The sequence below is a fragment of the Phaenicophaeus curvirostris genome, chromosome 7 (genome assembly GCF_032191515.1).
Source record: "Phaenicophaeus curvirostris isolate KB17595 chromosome 7, BPBGC_Pcur_1.0, whole genome shotgun sequence".
NCBI lineage: Eukaryota > Metazoa > Chordata > Aves > Cuculiformes > Cuculidae > Phaenicophaeus > Phaenicophaeus curvirostris.
In genome coordinates this window covers 12,852,211-12,871,364 of record NC_091398.1, presented here as the reverse complement: position 1 = coordinate 12,871,364, position 19,154 = coordinate 12,852,211, and the positions used below count along the sequence as shown (strand labels likewise).

At 40.5% G+C, this 19,154-nt stretch overlaps 2 protein-coding genes across 6 annotated transcripts in view; one reads left to right on the top strand and one right to left on the bottom strand.

The window, feature by feature from the left end:
• Positions 1-914: 914 nt before the first annotated feature.
• Positions 915-5,053, bottom strand: NDUFB3 (NADH:ubiquinone oxidoreductase subunit B3). Of its 2 annotated transcripts, none has more exons than XM_069860786.1 (3): positions 4,947-5,053; positions 3,347-3,500; positions 915-1,180 (listed from the first exon to the last, which is right to left on the bottom strand). In XM_069860786.1, exons 2-3 carry the CDS (start codon positions 3,496-3,498, stop codon positions 1,024-1,026), a joined length of 309 nt encoding a protein of 102 aa, XP_069716887.1. In that variant the 5' UTR covers positions 3,499-3,500; positions 4,947-5,053; the 3' UTR covers positions 915-1,023. The 2 variants fall into 2 exon arrangements, with proteins under 2 accessions (XP_069716887.1, XP_069716888.1); XM_069860787.1 differs by having other exon boundaries at positions 4,902-4,992.
• Positions 5,054-6,072: 1,019 nt separating this feature from the next.
• The window catches only part of LOC138722560 (origin recognition complex subunit 2-like), a 74,755-nt gene continuing 61,673 nt past the window's right edge, over positions 6,073-19,154 (top strand). For 2 of the 4 annotated variants that reach the window (XR_011337726.1, XR_011337727.1), the window contains exon 1: positions 6,073-6,187. The gene's annotated coding sequence lies outside the window, so the exon portion shown is untranslated. The remainder of the gene's footprint in view (positions 6,188-19,154) is intronic. The other 2 variants (XR_011337728.1, XM_069860845.1) reach the window with 2 other exon arrangements.

Below are 19,154 nucleotides of genomic sequence, written 5' to 3'. Positions count from 1 at the left end.
AAAATGAGACAGCATCCCCTCCTCAGCTTGTGTTACCAATGGTGTAATAAATTTTGCAAGAGGATATTCAGCCAATTGTAATTCCTAGCCTTCCAGAGGACACACTGACAAGACAGTTTCTAGTACAGTCCTGACTCCAGGCATTCCTAAAGCACACCAGGTGGTACTAGGTAATTTAAGGAAAAAAATCTAAAAAATTTAAAACAAATTAGAAGAGACTAGGTGTAAAAATAAATAATCTACACTGTTACGTATTTATAACTTAATATACCAGGACAAAGAAAAGAACAATTGTTCTTTCTCTTTTCTTAACATTACACACAAGTATACATGAAGTCATATTAGAATGAGGTACAATTATTGCTGAGTGAAACATTTTACTTTGCCCAGTAAGTGTGGCAACAATGTATTTTTTTAATTTCTCAATATTACACAGCAAATTATTTTGGTGCATAGTGTCTGCCAAATTAATTAACTCTTCAATAGGACTAAGGATAAGCTTCGGTATATTCATGTTCTTTGAGGCAGTTCTAAGTACTTTTTAAATCTTTTAAGACAATAGTTCTTTTTATTTAGAGATATAAGAGTGAATACTAACAAACTATACTTTAAAGAAATAACAAATCATTCATTACCACTTACCGGCAAATAATTGTTATTAATCCTGTAATTAATACAGTACAATTTTTCCCTTAAAAGCAACACATTTTCTCAATTCCATCGAACAGAATGTTGGCAGGGCTTGAAAGAGCTGGGCCAATAGTTTCCCGCGTTCTTCAGAGGATGGTACAGCAAACCCCAGAGCATATGTATGACTTGGTTGGGTTTTTTTCCCAGACTGAAGTCAGGTGAATTGTTCTGGCTATGTTTTTTGATCCTTCCACAAACGCATAATAAAATCAAAGAAACACGGGTTTGCCTGTGATAGATTTTAATAAGCACATTATAAGCACAGAGTGAGCTGCAGGTTTATGTACGTTTCAGCTTAGTAATGAGTAAGTATTAAGTTGTCATATTTGATTTTCAGTGATGGCCTCCATTCTTCTTTGGAGGAAACAGGGTATATTCAATGCCAAGAGCTATGACGAAAGCTGCAAATCCCCACTTGAGCCCCCTGGTAAAGACTTCTGTTAGGGTGACAGGTTTTGCAAAGCCACCCATGTATCTCCAGGCTTCATTACTAGGAGAAAAATGAAACCAAGAGTAAAACAATATCAGCGGAGGCACTGTGATAAACGTTAAGAGGAACATCTCTGCAAAATAAGGTGAAGTATTTAGTCTGTAACATTGCTATCACTTAAGAATAATCCAAGTAACAGGAATTGCCACAAGTGAAATTCATGATATTAATAATTCTCATAACAGAATCACCTCCCCAGTTATTACATAATTGCCATCTTCTGTTCTTACTCTGTTTGAAACAAAATCAGAACCCCGGAGCACATGCATGGGGACAGAATAACTGCAGAGGCCAGCAGTCACTGTGTCAGACAGTAACACTGTTGAATTTTAGAAGGAAAGGTTTTTCCAGGCATAGGAAACTCATTCTTGTGTGGAGGCATTTTCTGCTTTACAACACAACACTTAACCATATCAAGGTCAGAAAAGCCTACCGTAATTGACTTAAACAAACAAACAAACAAAAAAAAAAGGTGAAAAAATTAGGTTTGGCTAAAAAGCTGAAGAATATTTACAAACCTCACGCTGTCTTGCCCTACTGTTTTCAACCTGCATTGTTATTGAAACATTAGGCACTGCTATAATTAACTGTAGGTATTTATAAGCACTATAACTAACTGTAGGTATTTATAAGTAGTGCAACCAGTGTAATCTATAAAAGAGAGAAATAAGTCCTTAAGAAAAGGAAAAAAACATTTGCAAAGAAAGAAGCAATGAAATTAAAATCATCACATCAGAAGAAGATAGCTTTTTTAAACAAAGGGGTCGAGTATTTCTGTTCATAGATAATCCCTTTGTGCAGATGGTCTCTGTGATTTGGGATGAAAGCACATTGGCATGGAAGAGTATTTTCTAGATGCTAGTATGGGATACTAATTGAGAAAGATTTAGGTTTTCAAATAGGAGATCTTTCACACAGCTTATTCTGTACTGAATGTGTGCAACAATGTGCATTTGCTACAAAGGTGGCAAGCTGATCCCCTGCTAACAGAACTCAATATATGAAAGAGGGAAGCCCTAGAGAGGGTTACTTTTTCAGGACTTATAATGCAAGATATTAATAATGAAATCTTCCAGATTACTGACGCAAATAACTTGATATTAACTTCTCCTTTGTTAAGGAAGATAGGCGTGATACTTGTACTTGTCCTATGGAACTGAAATAGTACCTTACATAAAATTTGCCAAGTTCAGGAGGAATCGTGTCATGCTTTAAGAGCCTGACTTTGTTCCTTATTTCAGCTCCTTGCGTAATTGGTTTAATTCCTTCTTATACCAGAGAACCACAATTTTTTTTTTAATCTAGGAGGGACAACAAATATTACACAAGATATTTTCCAGTTTGCTGTTTTGCAGTGTACTTAGAAGTACATGCTCTAAAAGTATACATGTGAAGTACAGCCTTTTCTGTGAAGGCTCCTGGAATAGTTTGCTCATGCAGCTTTTCCCTTACAGAAGAAAGAGATTACACAGCACAAGACATTTTTATTCCCCAGGACTTGAGAGTACTTCAGCAAAGCATTACATAATTCATGACGTTAGGCCCTGTTTTAACTGCTGCCTAAATGATCCAGAATTGCTATAGCTGAAAAAAGGAGGTATTCACTGTAGAGTGGGACAACTTAAGAGGTAAAAAAAAGATCTTCCATTATGTCATTCACTTCCATCATGTCATTCACTGCTTAGCAAAATGCAAAGTTAAATCAAATTCCACATTGTATACTAATATATTTCTTCCTTCTAAATAAAGGCCTCCTTTGTACGAGATGAACACTATTCTTATTCAGAATGCCAACTTCAGGAAGATTTGAGCTCGCCGTGTCTTTGCTAGAAGGGGTAGGCTTAATCACACATGCAAAAACTAATAGTGCCTACGTGCTTTGGTGGACGAGGTATTGCTTGCTATGCCTGATCTGTATCACCATGGAACATCACAAAGCGCAAGGGTGCCTTGCAAAACGTCAAGGTCGTGCAAGGTCAGGGTGATGCAACGCATGACCCCTATGCAAAAAAAAGCAAATAAAGACTTATCTGAAATTCAAACTAATATATTCTAGATGCATTTTCACCATTTTTACCACTTTTACATAAGAAATCTGCAATCACAAGGTCCAGTTGATGCAACAAGATGACATATCAAGATTATTTTTGAGGCTTTCGCACTTACCGAGCCCACGGATCCCTAAGACCCCGTTTAGCTAGCCTTTCCTGGACCTTCTCCAGTGGAGTACCCTCTATCTTCCATATCCTGTAGTCAGGGAGTTCTATTTTGCCATGGCCGTGGCCGTGGCCATGGCCATGTTCATTTCCATGCCCCATACCTACAAGAAAAGACAGAAGTTTTGATTTCTCACAGAGTAACATGTTATTCTCACACACTTGCAGAGAACACCACCCTGGGGAGGTTCCAAGAAGTATTCCAAAGCACGTAACGCTGTACATGAAGAATCTTCTACATTGTACGCAGTACAACGTGGAACAAAGAGCTAAGAGATTTTATGCTGCATTTCAGAAATTGGTGAGTAAGCACAATAAGGCAAACTCTGCAAACCTAAGCATTAGTGTGTTTTAAGTCACCATCACCATTGCATTGATGAAGCAGCTATGCAAATTTTCTGTACCAGAAAATAGAGCCAGAAAAACAATTGTCTCAAATGCCTATAAATGCACTTTATCAACAGTGGGGCCCATGAAATTGCGGGCTTTCCAGAGAACATAAAATAAGCTCAAAGTTCAGTTTGGAAATTTCTCAGTTAAGCATGGCAGATCACCAAGCTCTGAAGAAAAACATGACTTGACTCCACAGGACCTTTTAAGTTGCCTCCAATTCAGTCAAACATAACTGTGGTGAGGAAGGAACTTGGAGATGTGCCTTGCTACTCATTTCATGAGACCAGGATCTAAACGCTTTACTTCGGCACACTTCTCGTAGAATCACTAGGTTGGAAAAGACCCACTGGATCAATCGAGCCCAACCATTCCTATAAATCACTAAACCATGGCCCTCAGCACCTCATCCACCCATCCTTTAAATGCTCTTGAGAGAACTATGACAATATTAAGTTTCTCATTAAAAACAGCGATGGGAAGGTGAAATTTTCTGTGAGATGAAGAAGGGCTAGGAAAAAATAACGGTGGCTTTGAAGTCTCTATTATCACTAAGCACCTTAAGCCAAAATTTCCCATTTCAACACATATCTGATATGCGTAAGATTTAATGTCCTTAATTTTTAGGAGAATTGACTGGAATGCAATGATGCCAAGCACAAAGATTCTAAGTCTGTAACTCTTGGAAGATCCCAAACTATGGAGGAAGATTCTGTTGCAGAAGAGCTCTTATGCCGTCATTACTCTAAAAACTCCCCCCAGATCAAACCCCCCTCTACACCCCTGCCATACAAACCCAACACCTCTCTCCCGCCAGTACTGCAGATGCAAATGGCTTATACGCCCACAGGCTGAGCGCCCCGAGGCACACGGCAGCATCAGCCAGGCGCTACCGGACCGGGGCACCCCAAGATTTGGGGGCGGCAGCCCGGGTCTCCGGCAATACAACCCCGGGGGCAGGGGACGCGACCCCAGGGGCGGGGGGGGACATGCGACCCCCAGGGCAGGGGACGCAAGCCCCGAGGGACGGCTGGGGCATAGAACACAGAATACAGGGGGCGTCGCAGCCCCGGGGGAGCGGGGGGACATGCGGCCTCGGGGCGGGGTGACTCCACCGGGCCCGCCCCCGCTCCTCCCGCCGCCGGCCGCGCAGTCGGTACCTGCCCGCTCCGTGACCCTCCTCCAGGACACGGCCGCCACCGGAAGCGGAAGCAGGCGAGGGAGCGGCCGTCTAGGGGCGCGCAGCCGCCACGGGGGTTCCGGGCACGGGGGTTCCGGGCAGGCGGATTTGGGGAGGGGGAGCGAGCGACCAATCAGCGCGGGGCTTGCTCGGGGGTGGGGAGCGGCCCAATGGGCGGGGGCGGTGTTGGGCTGCGGGGCTGGCGGCTGCCGGAGGGGGCGGTGGAGGCGGCGGAGGCGGCGGTGAGGGGCGGCGGGGGAGCGACCGGAGACAGTGGGTGGCGGCGGTGGGAGAGGGCCGGCAGCGGGGGTGTGTGTGTGTGTCGTCCCCCTCCTCCGCTGGCAGTGGCGCCTCAGGCCGCACGGAGGGCGTCATGGGAGCCTTGGGGTGGGGGTAATGGGAGCCTCTTGGGGGGACAGTGGGAGCCCTCGGGTGAGGAGTGTGGGGGGGCAATGGGAGCCCTGGGGTGAGGAGTAGGGGGGGCAATGGAAGCCTTGGGGGGGGCAGTGGGAGCCCTGGGGTGGGAAGTGGGGGGGGGGCAATGGGAGGCCTGAGGTGAGACGTGTGGGGGGCATTGGGAGTCTAGGAGTGAAGAGTAAGGGGGGGCAATGGGAGCCCCAGGGTGAGGAGTGAGGGAGGGCAATGGGAGCCTCAGGGTGAGGAGTAGGGGGGGCAATAGAAGCCTTGGGGGGGCGTAGTGGGAGCCTCTTGGGGGGCCAATGGGAGCCCCGGGGTGAGGAGTGGGGGGGGGCAATGGGAGCCCCGGGGTGAGGAGTGAGGGAGGGCAATGGGAGCCCCTTGGGGGGGCAATGGGAGCCCTGGGGTGAGGAGTGGGGGGGGCAATGGAAGCCCTTGGTTGAGGAGTAGGGAGGGCAATGGAAGCCTTGGGGAGGCAATGGGAAACTCGGGGTGGGGGGGGAAGGACAGAATTGGAGCCTTGGGGTGAGGAACGAGGCGGAGCAATGGGAGCCCTGAGGTGAGGAGTTGGGGGAGGCAATGGGAGTCCCAGGGTGAGGAGTAGGGGGGGCGATGGAAGCCTTAGGGGGGGCCAGTGGGAGCCCTGGGATGAAGGTGGGGGGGGCAGTGGGAGCCCCGGAATGAGGAGTCTCAGGGGGCAGTGGCAGCACAGTTGCAGATATCTGTGGATTAATCTTCAAAAAACTGTTTGTTTCCTTAGGAGGAGCAGGGAGACTTCCTGAGGTCCGGGAACAGTGCTGGAAGGTAAACGGAAGTTAAGAACTCTCTTTGACAGCAAGGAGGTTGCCTGGCTCCATTGTGACCCTGTCTCTGGGTAGCTCAGCGTTTTGCATACATGGAATCATGGAGCAGTGATCACGTTGGTATCTGGATAGTTAAATCATTATTTTATGTTCCTCAAGATTGAGTACATAGTCCCCTTCATCTGAAAAGAAACTGCTAGAAGTTAATTAGTTAGTGACTTACAAGGGTTTAAATCATTGCTCAGTAAATTGGAAGGGGGGAAGATTTAGATTAGACACTAGGAAGAAACTCTTCCTATGACGGCAGTGAGGCACTGGCCCAGGTAGCCCAGGGAAGCTGTGGCTGCCCCATCCTGGGAGGTGTTCAAGGCCAGGCTGTATGGGGCCTTGGGCAGCCTGGTCTGGTGGGAGGTGTCCCTGCACAGTTGGAACTGGATGGGCTTTGAGGTCCTTTCCAACCCAAACCATTCTATGGTACAATAAGGTTCTTTACCACGCAATACAAACTCTTATTTTAATTTCTGATATTCTTACAGGAATGAGAATACTGGTTTATAGCATCACACTGGCAGGATTTTAGGGCAGACAGTAATTCTTCTTCTGTTTAATATCCAGATGTAAAGCTACGTCTGGGTTTCAGTTGGTTTTGGTTTGTTTTTTGGTTTTTTTTTATGTGGATATTGGGAGTGCATGAGAAGAGTTCCAGGAGGAATGCCATTATCATGTTATTAACAGTGAAACTGTCCTAAATAGACTGCCATCTGTTTAATCCAGACTGCCTCTGCCTCGTTTCAGCATTGCATGTTTTTCACTGTGAGATAAAGTCTGCAAGATTCAGAGCAGTCTCTTCTGCTCTGCATATGCAGTGTCAGGGTAAGAGGAGACAGCGTTTGCTGTTCTGTCGTGTATGTGGGGTGGGATTACAGGAGGACTTTGTTTTGTGTGGCATCTGGGAGCTAAATCTCTGTTTTTCAGAGAAAGAATTCTCTCAGATACCTGTGAAGTATTTCTTGTTTCTTATTGTGGCTGAAAGTTAATGGGTATCTGCTCAAAGTCCAGCATTACTGAGGAATGTTGGTGTTTTCCTCAGAATTTTTTTTTTTCAGAGACACATAGACACGTTAGATACCAAACACCTTGGTTTTATTACTTGAAGGAAAAATACAAAGGACTAATTTTCTTTATGGGGTTTTTTGTTTATTTTGTTTCATTTTCTTCATGGTGCTTAGAAGTATGGTTTGATTTTTTTTGCATGAAGCAATACTTTACTGGTATTGCCCAGTTTGAATATTCAGTTCTGATCACAGAGTACTGACTTTGTGTGACCTATTGCAGTCAAACAGGATTGTATCAGGGGAGTGCTACTCAGTAAAATTCATCTTCAAATATGCTATCACTTTCAAGGTTTAACAAGGTTTTGGGCCCCCTGCCCAAGTGCTTAAAAACTCTTGATAGGAAAAACTGTGTGCAGTTGGTAGATTCGCTCCACCATGAGGTTGCTTAATGTTTTGCTTCCTAAATCTCCTTTTCTTTCCATGAGGACCATACTGTTTTCAAAATAAGACTGCAAATATGAGGGATGTGATGTTTGGGGGATATAGGAAGCTTATTGAAGTAGTATCTTCACCAAATAAGCGGCACTGTGTAATTTCAGTCTTGCTACAACCTGTTTCTGAGAGTGGAACTTAACCATAATTAGTGTTCGTCTGAAGAAATGAATAGTATGCACAAGGAACAAACATAAAGAAAAGAAATTTTCATCTTAAGTAAAAAATGCTGGGATGTCCTTTATGAAGGGAAGGTCCTTGGGACTCCATGTGCAAAAAATCAGTGCTTGTAGTGGTTTATTCAGTTGCTTTTTTTTGTGCTATTTGTGGTGGTGATAATTAATGAAAAGATTAAGTGTTCTACAATACAGTTATGTTAGCTTGTATCCAGCTATGTTGGTTATGGTTTGCTGGGACTCCTGCTACTGTTGCTAGGTTAAAGGAAGGTGGCAGGGTTTTCTTGAACAGCTTTCAGAAGCTCATGTTTCCAGAAATGCGAGTTGATATGCATTCTGGATTAACAGATTGTGTGATTGTATTATGGGTACTGCTCATCTCTGCATGTGCATGTAGTATTCTCTCTAGCACCAAGTTGTGTTTGGTGGTGTGGTCTTCATGATTGTTTTCTGGAGTAGAGAGCTTTGTGACTGATGGTGACTTGAAGTATTTTCAGTTTTGAGATGACCAAAGAGAGTCATGGGGCTGATTTGTTTTGTTTTGGGTTTGTTTTTTTTCTTCACAATATCTTAATAAATATTTGAACTACTCAAATACTACATCTTTTTTTCCTGAAATGGCCTGTTACTTTCTCTGGGTTTGTATTAGTAGTCAATTATAAGTCATTGGAAGCCTTTTGAACAAAATGGTCAGTTCTGCTTTAATTACATTACTGATGGAAAAGATCTTGCTTTAGTCCAGTGGTTTCTGTGGATGTTTTTAAAAAAAAAAAAGACTATGAAAAATGGGGAAGCAAATTATCTGTCTTTGTGGGCAGCATTAGGGAGCTAAATATTTTATGGACAGTACCATGATCTCAAACCAGCTTTCACCTCTCGTTTAGAGAAGTGATGTGCTGCAGCAATGGTCTGTTCATTTCTGGTCTTTTTTTGACAACCCAAAGACAGTTCTTCCCAGAAACAACCACACTGGGCTAATCTGCTATTCCCTCTTGAAACCTAGGGCCCTGGGATCCTGGTATGTGGCAGGACCTTTGTTTCAAGTCCTGCTTGTCTCCCACAGCTAAGCAGCGTTTGACAGCAGGTGCTTTATTCTAGCACTCTTTTCAAGGCAAGCATATAGGGTTACTTCTTAGGTCACCTCTTCCAGTCTCTCAGTGGGGATGATGTTATGTATGAATTGTTATTGCATTGATATACTTAATTTTTAGAAGCTTTTGAAGCCTGTGAATGGTTTCTGATTCAACCACGTTTCCTGGCAGTAAGCACCATACTTCAGGTATTGTGTGCGCGTGTCATTCCTCTGTTCTGTTTTGAACTTGTTATCCCAGAACTTCATGTGACCCTCCCTGTTTTCTGCATGAGGATGTGCAGAACTGTTTGGCTCTTTCCCAGGCAGTTTGATATGAGTGTAGAATCTTTAAAGATCAGGGTAATGTGCACACTCAAACACTTCTCTGGACAGGAAAATAATTTTAGGTTCCATTAATTTTCTTTATTCTTGCTCCCTTATATTAAGATGTGAACTAGTATCAGGAAGTGAAGCTTGAGGCTTCCCCAGCTGACTCTGGTGAAGGACATCTGTTCCATAGCAGTGATTGTTTAAGAAGTCATCTTGTGACTCTTCAGGAGAAATTGAACTGAGCAGACGCAGTCATCAGTATTACAGTTTGGCTTGCTACTTCAGTCAGTTATTTTTGTTTCCAAATAGATTAGTTACGAGAAGTAATTCTTGGCTTATTTGATGATGTTTTCCATAGTGTTTCCTTTGCAGTTATTTGCTTGTAGTAGATAAAGTTTCATGTAGAATTGTGTTCAACGAAACATTAACTTCTGAGTTGTGTAAATTGTTCAGACATTTCATGTAGGCTGTAAAGGTAACTATAAAATAGAGGTGATGACTTTAAGAAACATTTTCACAGGTCAGGTATCATCAGAATTATCAGTTGTTTTCTAGTGAACCATTCTTCTGTGATTGTCTTTGGCAGAAGTAAAGATTTTTAAAAATTGGGATTGCAGGATGGCTGAGGTTGAAAGGGTTCAACCCCTTGGCTCAAAGCAGGGCCAGCTGGGGCAGGTTCCTCAACATTGTCCAGTTGTATTTTAAGTATATTCAAAGACAGAGACTCTGCAACCTCTCTTGGTAACTTCTTCCAGTGTTTAAACACCCCCATGCTACCTAAGTTGTTTTTTTTTTATGTTAAGTGGAATTTCTTATATTTCCTTGTGTCCAGATAGGTGCAAAGTTCTTTTTTTTGAGAGTAAGAAAGTATTCTGAGCTTGTGCTTATGTTATTAGCTGTAGCTAAATAGCAAACTGGTTGAGTTTTTCTCTGCACCCTTGCGTGGATAATTCACTCTTATAAAAACAAGACAAATAATCCAGAATGTCTTCTTTTAACCTTAATCACAGGACAGATTTATAGGAGTGGCTCAAGTGGTCTCCTTTTTCATGTAGAATTCTGACTTTAGTTTCTGAACTTGAAATATAAGGTCAAGAGGTAGAGCGGCACTTCTGATGGAATAAAATATGGTTATCTAATAAAGCCCTACTGTGAAACAAAATTTTCAATTGCCATCATAGAAGAGAACTTATAAACCTTGGTCAGGATCTTGGTAAAATAATATACAGTTTGCAAACTGTTCCAACACATGCTACAGGTTACCAATAATAGTTTTGTATTGTAAGAAAAATTGCAGTGTGGCCATTAGTCATTCCTCTGTTAGCATTAACATTTTTCTGTCAAATATAATGAATTTGGCCACAGGGTTTCTTTGTATTCTGTTTTCCTCAGAGCCAAATATAGAAACGGTGTGCTGCAGAGGTTTGTGTGACATTTTGTCCATTTATAGTATTTTAAGAGTAACAGATAGTGTGGTCATGGAACATATTTGTCTAACAAAGCATGTAGCTACTTTTAAACTAATCTTTGTCTTTTAATTTAATGTCACTGTAGAGTAATTTGGATCTTGCATACCCTGATAAAGTATTAGGCTAACGCCACAGGAGTGATATCTCTTTCTTCTGAAATCCTGTGTTTCTCATACTTTGGATTCTATTTGAAAATGTTCATGGGAATAAAAATCACTTAGGGTTATCTACTTCAATAGATATTTTATTAGCAATTGCAGTTCAGGTGATTTGTAAAAGACAGCTGTTGTTGGCAGGTCACCTTTTTGGTCTTTGCTTGATTGTTTTCTGTTCTTCTGCAGGCAGTCCAGCTTGCTCCCTGCTGTCCACTGCCTGTGTCAGACCTGCAGTCTTGACTTCCTGGTGTGATTCTGTAGAGCAGTATGGCTTTTATAGTTCAAATTTATTAACTTCCTTTTGCATGAAAAGAAGAGAGAGACATTTAGAAGGAGATCCCATTAGGGTAGTGAAGTAAAATGTCAGGTGAATAACTTCTGTGAGGTGGTAAACTATTTATTTTTATAATTTATTTATCTCTCAGTACTGAATATCATTACTTGGAAAATGCCAAGTTCCCTGACTGCATAGTAATGTTCAGCAAAGGACATGGTAGAGGTGGTTGGAGCAGTTCAAGCCTCTTAAAACACTCTTCCAGGAATGCACTCTTTCTGCATATTCTACTTTTTTTTTCCTACAGAACAGAGTACTTCACAACATCCCATTTTATATAAGCTATACACGTGTTTGACTGTCTAACAGTGAATTTTGTTGTCCAATAATGCTAGGTCTGTGTTCTTATGTGTAATTTCAACAGTTTTGCTAATCTTACTTTTTTTATTTTACTTACTGTGATTTTTCAGAAAACTGATCTGGTTAGCTCTTCCGTGGTGGGGTGCGTGGTTCATGAGTTCTTTAAATAATTATACATTACTGTTCCTCTGAGTTGTATTTAAGTGAAATGTATGACTTGGACATTTCTGCAGGCTGCATGGCCATAGTTTGCTGATTCATATGGGACAATGTTGGTACGTTGAGTATTTTTTTCTATTTCCATTCCCTTGTTTAGTAGTTTATGAAATTCAAAATGTAATTTTATTATTTCTGTCCTGCCTCAACCAGTAGTTGGGCTGGGTAAATTATTCTCCATCTATCTGGAAAGACAGTAAGAAAGTTTAAAAGAATGATCTTATTTTTCACGGCCATTCAGCTGAGAATATACTGGGTTGAAAGATAATGAGGTGAAGTATGTGGAAAACTTGCTTGTGTTTTTCTCCTTCCTGGATTCATTTATTTTCTTTTCATTCAAATAGGCTGATTATTTCTGCAAGCTCTAGTGTCTGTTTCTTCTTGCCATCTCCTTGTCTTATTTTTTGCTTTATATTTTCTGTTTCCTTTTGGTTTGAGAATATCTTTAGCTTTAGGAGAGGCTGAAGAGCAGCCCCTCTGTGTGCCTGCCCCTGTTCTGATTTGGAATAGGGCCACGTGGTAGAAAAGCTGATTTAGAAAAAATTCTGAAGAAGCTCTTAGTAGTTATTCAAGCAACTTTCTTAAATATCCTAAGCACAAGATCTTTGAGACACGTGAGCATAAGTGCAGCAGATTTTTGTTTTAGAAATAGCTTCAGTTAGCTTGTCTCTGTAAATTTAAATATGACGTTTTCTGCATGTGAAAATGAATTAGCTAGAAATCATTATTTTTTTTTAGGTTTCTTTTTTCTTATACGTGGACTTCGTGAAGATCCTACATCTTACGACCGTTGTGCCCCATGCATAACCTACATTGTTAATTCCTATATCAGCGTTACAGTGTGGTAGCATTGATAGTCAGTGAGGGCTGAACACAGTAGGGTCAATAACCTTCTCACTGAGTCATGTTTCAGAAGGTAGGAGGCTTTTATGTAAACGTAGTTACGGAGGGAGTGAAGTGAGCGATTTATCAAGCATCCTAGTGCGTGCCATCGGAGTAGGGCAAAGAAAAGAAATGATAATGGTCAAATATTTAATGCTTCTGCATAGGATGGTTGTCCTTCATGCTTTAGTGTTGGAAACACACATTTAGACAAAAAATACTATTTAAAAAATGCTCCATACTTAAAATGGTTGTTGTACTGGTCTTTAGTGTTCGCATGTAACATCACAAAAGATGCCAAATCAAGTGTGGATACCCACTATCCAGATTTTGCAGTTGTAAATTCTTCACGCTTCTGGCAAGTTGAAGTCAATCCTAAGACTTCTGCAGAATTAAGGTTGGAGTGTGACTTTTCCAGGCTTCTTTTGTAACCGTGTTGCTTTGCTAAACTATGTAAAAGTGAACTTTAGAAGACAAAACTAACGCTTGTGCTTGTAGTTAGAACACAGCCTTGATAGTACAAGTCTGTCTTTGTGAAACAAAGATAGTATAAGAGTAAGAGGGGGTGTTAATATCTTTTTCAAACTCCAGCAATGGTAGAGACGGGTGATTGGTTAAAGTCCTTTGGCTTTAGTGAAATTACACAAGAAGTGATTGAGGAGATTAGGTAATAATAATGTGCCCTTTTATATAGAAATGCAAGGCAAACTGGTGAGGGATTTATCCTAGCAAAAGCTCATATTTCTTTGTGTGTAACAGTGGAGAATTTTCCATTGCTTTTTTTAAAATGTGTTCGGTTTAGCTGGAACAGCATAGAGACATGAGCTAAATATGGACACAGGGAAGAGGGAGAGGGGTTTGGATGTGGAATGGAAAAATGACAAGTTCCTTATGTGCATGGATTTTGTTGGTTTTTTTGGTTTTTTTAAGCTGCTTGTTTCTTGTTCTTAGCATAGAACAGAACTTAGACACAATTACTGAGCTCCCGAAGCTGCTTCTCGATTGTTAATTGTGTGTGCCAAGTTCTATTTGATAAGTATGTAACTGACAAACCATGGTACCTGATGGTACCTCTTCAATGTAACATCTGTGCAGTAGTTTCAAATATTAACATCCTTAAATTTCTGCAAATTATTAAACCATATTTGTAGTAATTTCTTGGGAAGATTGCAGAGTGAGATACTGGGTTTGTTAGACTTTATGTGAGCCATTCTAATAGCTTAATTTTGTTAATGAACTGTAGCAGATTGCAGTGCACATCTTGCCACGTCACAGTAGCGAGAGCTTCATGAAAATCTCTTAAACAGGTATTACCTATGGAAATAGAAATAGAGATGGAATCCTGGGCTGGAGCCTAAGTTGAATAGAAGTAGAAAAGAAATACCTACAACACTGAACTAATTCAGGTGTTCACAAGCTGTGTTTTTGTGCTTTTTATTTTCATAGCTGTTTTATTTTCATAGCTGTTCTATGACAGCAACCCTTCCTTTAAATCATCACTGTCATGTGCATTTCATGATTCTCAAGTGAACAGGATGGCTTGGTGGCAGGTACTACTTTTTCTGTTTGCTTAGGTCTGTGTGCCTGCCAAGGTCTGTTTCGTGTGCTGTGACTCTTCAGCTTTGTCTTCACCCAGGTTACTGTAAACACCAAGTGAGTTTGAGAAGCTTCTTTTTACCTGTGGAATAAAAGAACTTACTAGCTTTCTTTTTGTTTCATCAGGGCTGAAGGAGGGAACAGGATTTTCTTTCTCCTCATCACAATCGTTGTTAGAATTTGGGACAGCAAATAAAAATTTTGACATAGTTTGTCTTGAGTATGTGCCCAGTCTGTCCAGCTGATGGCTGGAATGTCAACAGTTTAGGCACGACTTGTTGTCCATGAGTCTCCAAAGGACCAATTTGTAGTAATAACTGAGGTGCCTTTTTTGCTTGTGAAGGTGTTGAGTGGACTTGGAGTATGCGTAGTAATCCTTTAAGATGTAGAGTGGTCCTAGTGAGAATAACTGCTACTGTCACAGAATGAGAACCTTCTCTACGTCAATTGTGAAAATATCTATGCAGTGATTCCTTGTACATACAAAAATGAGACTTGGTTGGATTGTTACAGTCATTTCAGCAGTAGAAAAATTATTTTGAGGCACGTTTACATCATTCAAATGGAGCTGTGTTATACACACACATCTTGTGTTCCAGGAGTCACTGTACTAAACTTTTTGAGAGAGTGCATGCTTTACTTTTTTTCTTCTCTATATAGGTCAAATCCTTTCACTTATCTACAAGTCTGCCATGTTTTTTAGCAGTTAGTTTTTACAGTTTACATGGCAAAACTACTGCACTAATCTTCCTTTTTAATTGAAATTAAAATGTTATCATTCTATGTCTAGTTTTTAACTTGACAAGTTAGCCCAAACTTAAACTCTGGAATTTTTAGGAAAGCAATTGGAGGTGCTCTTGTAAATTCCATAGTAATGTTTATACATTAACTTTGTTTGTGATTTTACCCTTTTTTCCCCCCTAAGTATTTCAATATTCAAATTGAGTAAAACTTGTGAAGCTAAGGCAGAAAAATAAATTATCAACTGTGGGATTTCACAATTGTTGTGCACAAAGTCCTAATCGGGTTAAAGTCTGTGGATGGATTCCAGATGGAGTTAGGGGTCATTGGCCAATACTAATTGGCATTGATGCTGGTGAAATGGTGTAATTGAGTATTGTGCTGATTGTCACAGGGTGGTTTTTGTGCGTGTCCCCTTTACTTTATTTGGTGATGCATAATTAACTGAATATTCAAGGGTTGTTTTTTATTTCCTCTGTGCCTGTTTTCTCAGACTTGCAGGTATTGGGCTGTGCTAAAGACAACGCTGGGCTTGATATAAGAAAAATAGAAGGCAGTTCAAGGGAGCTAAAGAAAAGAGAAGTGGTGCCTCTAGATGTTAATTTTTTCTAATAAGTTAAGATTTGAGGTATGCTGGTGAAAGCTTTCAAATTATCTTGTCAATGGGGGTGCTAAGCTGCCTTTTCTTTTTTGCCAGTTTCTAGGAAGAGGCTCCTTCAGCACTGCTGCCGGTTGTTTTACTGAAACGCTCTGTAGGAACTTTACCCTGTTTAGCTGGTGGAAGCGTGTGTGGGTGTGACAGTTGACTAATCTTCTCCAGTGATGATACTCATGTGATTGTAACTTACCAGAGACTGCATGTGGTAGCTTATTTTGATAATAAATGTTTGTTCTTGTGAGACAGAGGTGGGAGCAGATATTAAATGGAGGTTATCATGCTAATTAAGAAATCTTAATCACCATTTAAAGAGTTTTCAGCTTTGTGAAGTTTTGATATTTCAAATTCATGTTCCAATGGGTAGATTTTGATAGACAAAATATTTTTCCTGCATGTCTTAGCTTTATGCAAAATTCCACTAATAGTTACTTTATTGCTATTTCTATGAACTATCAAGGCATTCTACTTTGGTAATGTGTGTTGACTTTGAATAGATTGTGATGACTATCTCCTTGTCTCTGTGAGTGCAGACTTTATAGCTTTCTGAAATATGTAATGTTACTATAAATAAGTTCTGCGTGTTTATGTGTATGTGTCACACCCATGGAAAGTGAAAAAGGTTTTTATTATCATTTACTTCATTGCAGGAAAATGTTTGGAGTTACAGTCTTGGTTCTAATTATTCATATGGAACAGGACTAATTAGGAGGCAAAATTGTTAAAATATGGTTACAAAAATATTTTCAATGTGCCGATTTGATAGCTGGCAGATATGGCAAAAAGCGTGAGGATTTCCCCCCCCCACCTTCCCAAGTGTGAAACTCCTGCTGCTCACTGATAAGAAATAATTATTGCTTAATCATCTTAACTTGCAAATCTTCACATAACTGTAAATGCCAGGGTGTTAGGTCTGGATTTGTATTTTGTTCAGAACAGGTTTCTCATGTACTGAAGTAGTCACATGTGGATTGGTTTTGGTTTATTATTTTTGGGGTTATGGTGGTTTTGGGTGTTTTGGCTTTATAACCTGATCAGCCTTAATTTTTGAGAAGTTACTCAGTGCTCTTTCTGCAGGTCCGCTGTCCGCATTCCAGTTCCTCAGTATTTCTAAACTTCCTGTCTTAGTTGTCCTTGAAAGACTGCACGTGTTTTGTGAAGCACGTTGTGTAAAGGGTGTTAGATGAGTACATTCCTTACACCAAAAATGTATAGTCTTGCAATTTCAAGTGTCTGGTACTTAAACTTTGGTTAATGCTGCTGATTCCTATCAGCACAATTGCACAGGGAGGCAGGAAAGGGGCACTTTTAATAGGCTGTTCAATAAACTTGGGCTTTGATAGAATTTTTTTTGACTATATGTTTGAAGAGAATGAGCTGAATTTGCTATGTTGCTAATATAATTCATAAAAAAGTACAAGATCACTAACGTTACCTAGATGGGCAGTGTGACTTAACTATAAAAGAATTGGGGAAGTATTTAGTGTACTGGCTGTCATGTGGATGTATTTCAGTTTCAAGTAGATGTAATATAATGGGTTTACTGAAGATTTATGTTGCAAAAAGCAATAGGCTAACTCTGACGAATTTGCATACAAGGCCATCTCTGTGTTTATTTTCTCTGAAGGTAAATTTACTCAGGAGACTTGAGGGAAGGAAAACACTATTCTACCAACTGCTTTTGAAGTCTGGTTTTTAGCAGGAAAATTATTTTAGTGTTAAAAACAAAGCTGCAGAATTTCTCTCTGTATGGGTGAGGTTACGTAAAAATGGCTGAAGTTTAGAACATTAAGTCCTCGGTGAGAAGTTCTGCTTTGTTGGTTTTTTTTTTTTTTTGAGTGCAAGAAAATATATTTGAAAACCTAGAACACTGTAAAAGTGACCATGTATGAATAAATTGCCTTCCTCCCTCCACACCAAACAAACTGGAGGAGGGATGGAAGGGTACCAATGAAGCCGGCTGCATGAACTTCCAATGCTGCCTGTTAAATCTGTAATTTTTCATAACCTTGAAGACTCCTGCTTTCTGAATGTGCATCAGTATATGACAAAAAGTTTTTAATTTTGTTCAGTCTGATTAAAAAATATGCATGAAAACAGTAGTAAACTAGCTCTTGTTTTTGTTTCTGTAATGTTGGGGAGGGATAAGGCTGTGTGTTTCAGTTGAATTCACCTGTGGAAGGCTGCCTTTTCTCTTTTTTTTTTCTCTCCTTCTTTTTTACATTTTTTTTTCAACTGACCTAAAGCTTAGATAAATGGAAAGTATTGGGGCAAGTCTTGCCTACAGGAGTAAATAAAAGATCTGTTAGTTCTTTGTGCTGGGTTTATATTATGTTTCTAAAGAGCTTGTATGCAAAGTTTTGCACCAGAAGAAAAGCAATTTAAATTTTAGATGCCTAAAACACAAAAAACCAACACCTCCCTCCCAAGGACTTCACCCTCCATATGTTAGTAACTTAGTGTTCCTCACTATTTAAAAATATATATAAAAATTTAACCACTTCATGCTAAAATATTAACTAATCCTTCCTTATGTGACTGGTCAGTCTCTATTCTGTTCTAATATTGGTTTAACAGTTGAAGAATAATGGCTGTGTAAACAATACACACTTTGTTTAACTATTCAACGGTGAAGATTAATTATTGAACTCATACCAGGACAAAAGGGGAAGCTGCTGTAGTTTTTGCACTAGTTTACAGTTACTGTTATTTCACAGAAAAGTAGCGTATGCCTTACTCTGAGGTGCCTCAGAATGCCTGTTACAGTAAGTAGAGTTTCATAATTTCATGACAGCCTCTAATGAGATAATTAAAAAGGGTTGTGCTTTCTTTAGTGACACCGTTTCTTCACTTCTTTTCTGTGAAGGAGAGAAACCAACAAAGACCGTGTGATTTCTTTCTCTGGAGGAATCCTAGTGAAGTTGGTAGGGCTGGTCATGAACATCAGCTTTCATAGCACAAGTCACCTTAATCAGTTGGGTCAGCTATGTGGATAGCTGATGTCAAGGTAGCTCTTAATGCATCGTGTTGTACAGAATTAGGATGGTCAGGAGCATGTTAAGTGTGGAAATTCTGACACGTGGTCTGTCTAATCTCACTATAAAATAACACTTTTTCTTCTCATTTTGTGAGACCTCATTGCTCTCTATAACTGCCTGAAAGGAGGTTGTAGAGACGAGGGTGTTGGCCTCTTATCCCAAGTGACAGGGGACAGAACAAAGGGGAATGACCTCAAGCTCTGCCAGGGGAGGTTTAGGCTGAACATTAGGAAAAAATTTTTCACAGAAAGGGTCATTGGGCACTGGAATAGGCTACCCAGGGAGGTGGTTGAGTCACCTTCCCTGGAGGGGTTTAAGGCATGGGTGGACGAGGGGCATGGTTTAGTGATCGGTAGGAATGGTTGGACTCGATGATCCAGTGCGTCTCCTCCAACCTGGTGATTCTATGGTTCTATAGTTCTTTGCAGTTCTTAAACCCCCTTTCTAGCTTTCAGAA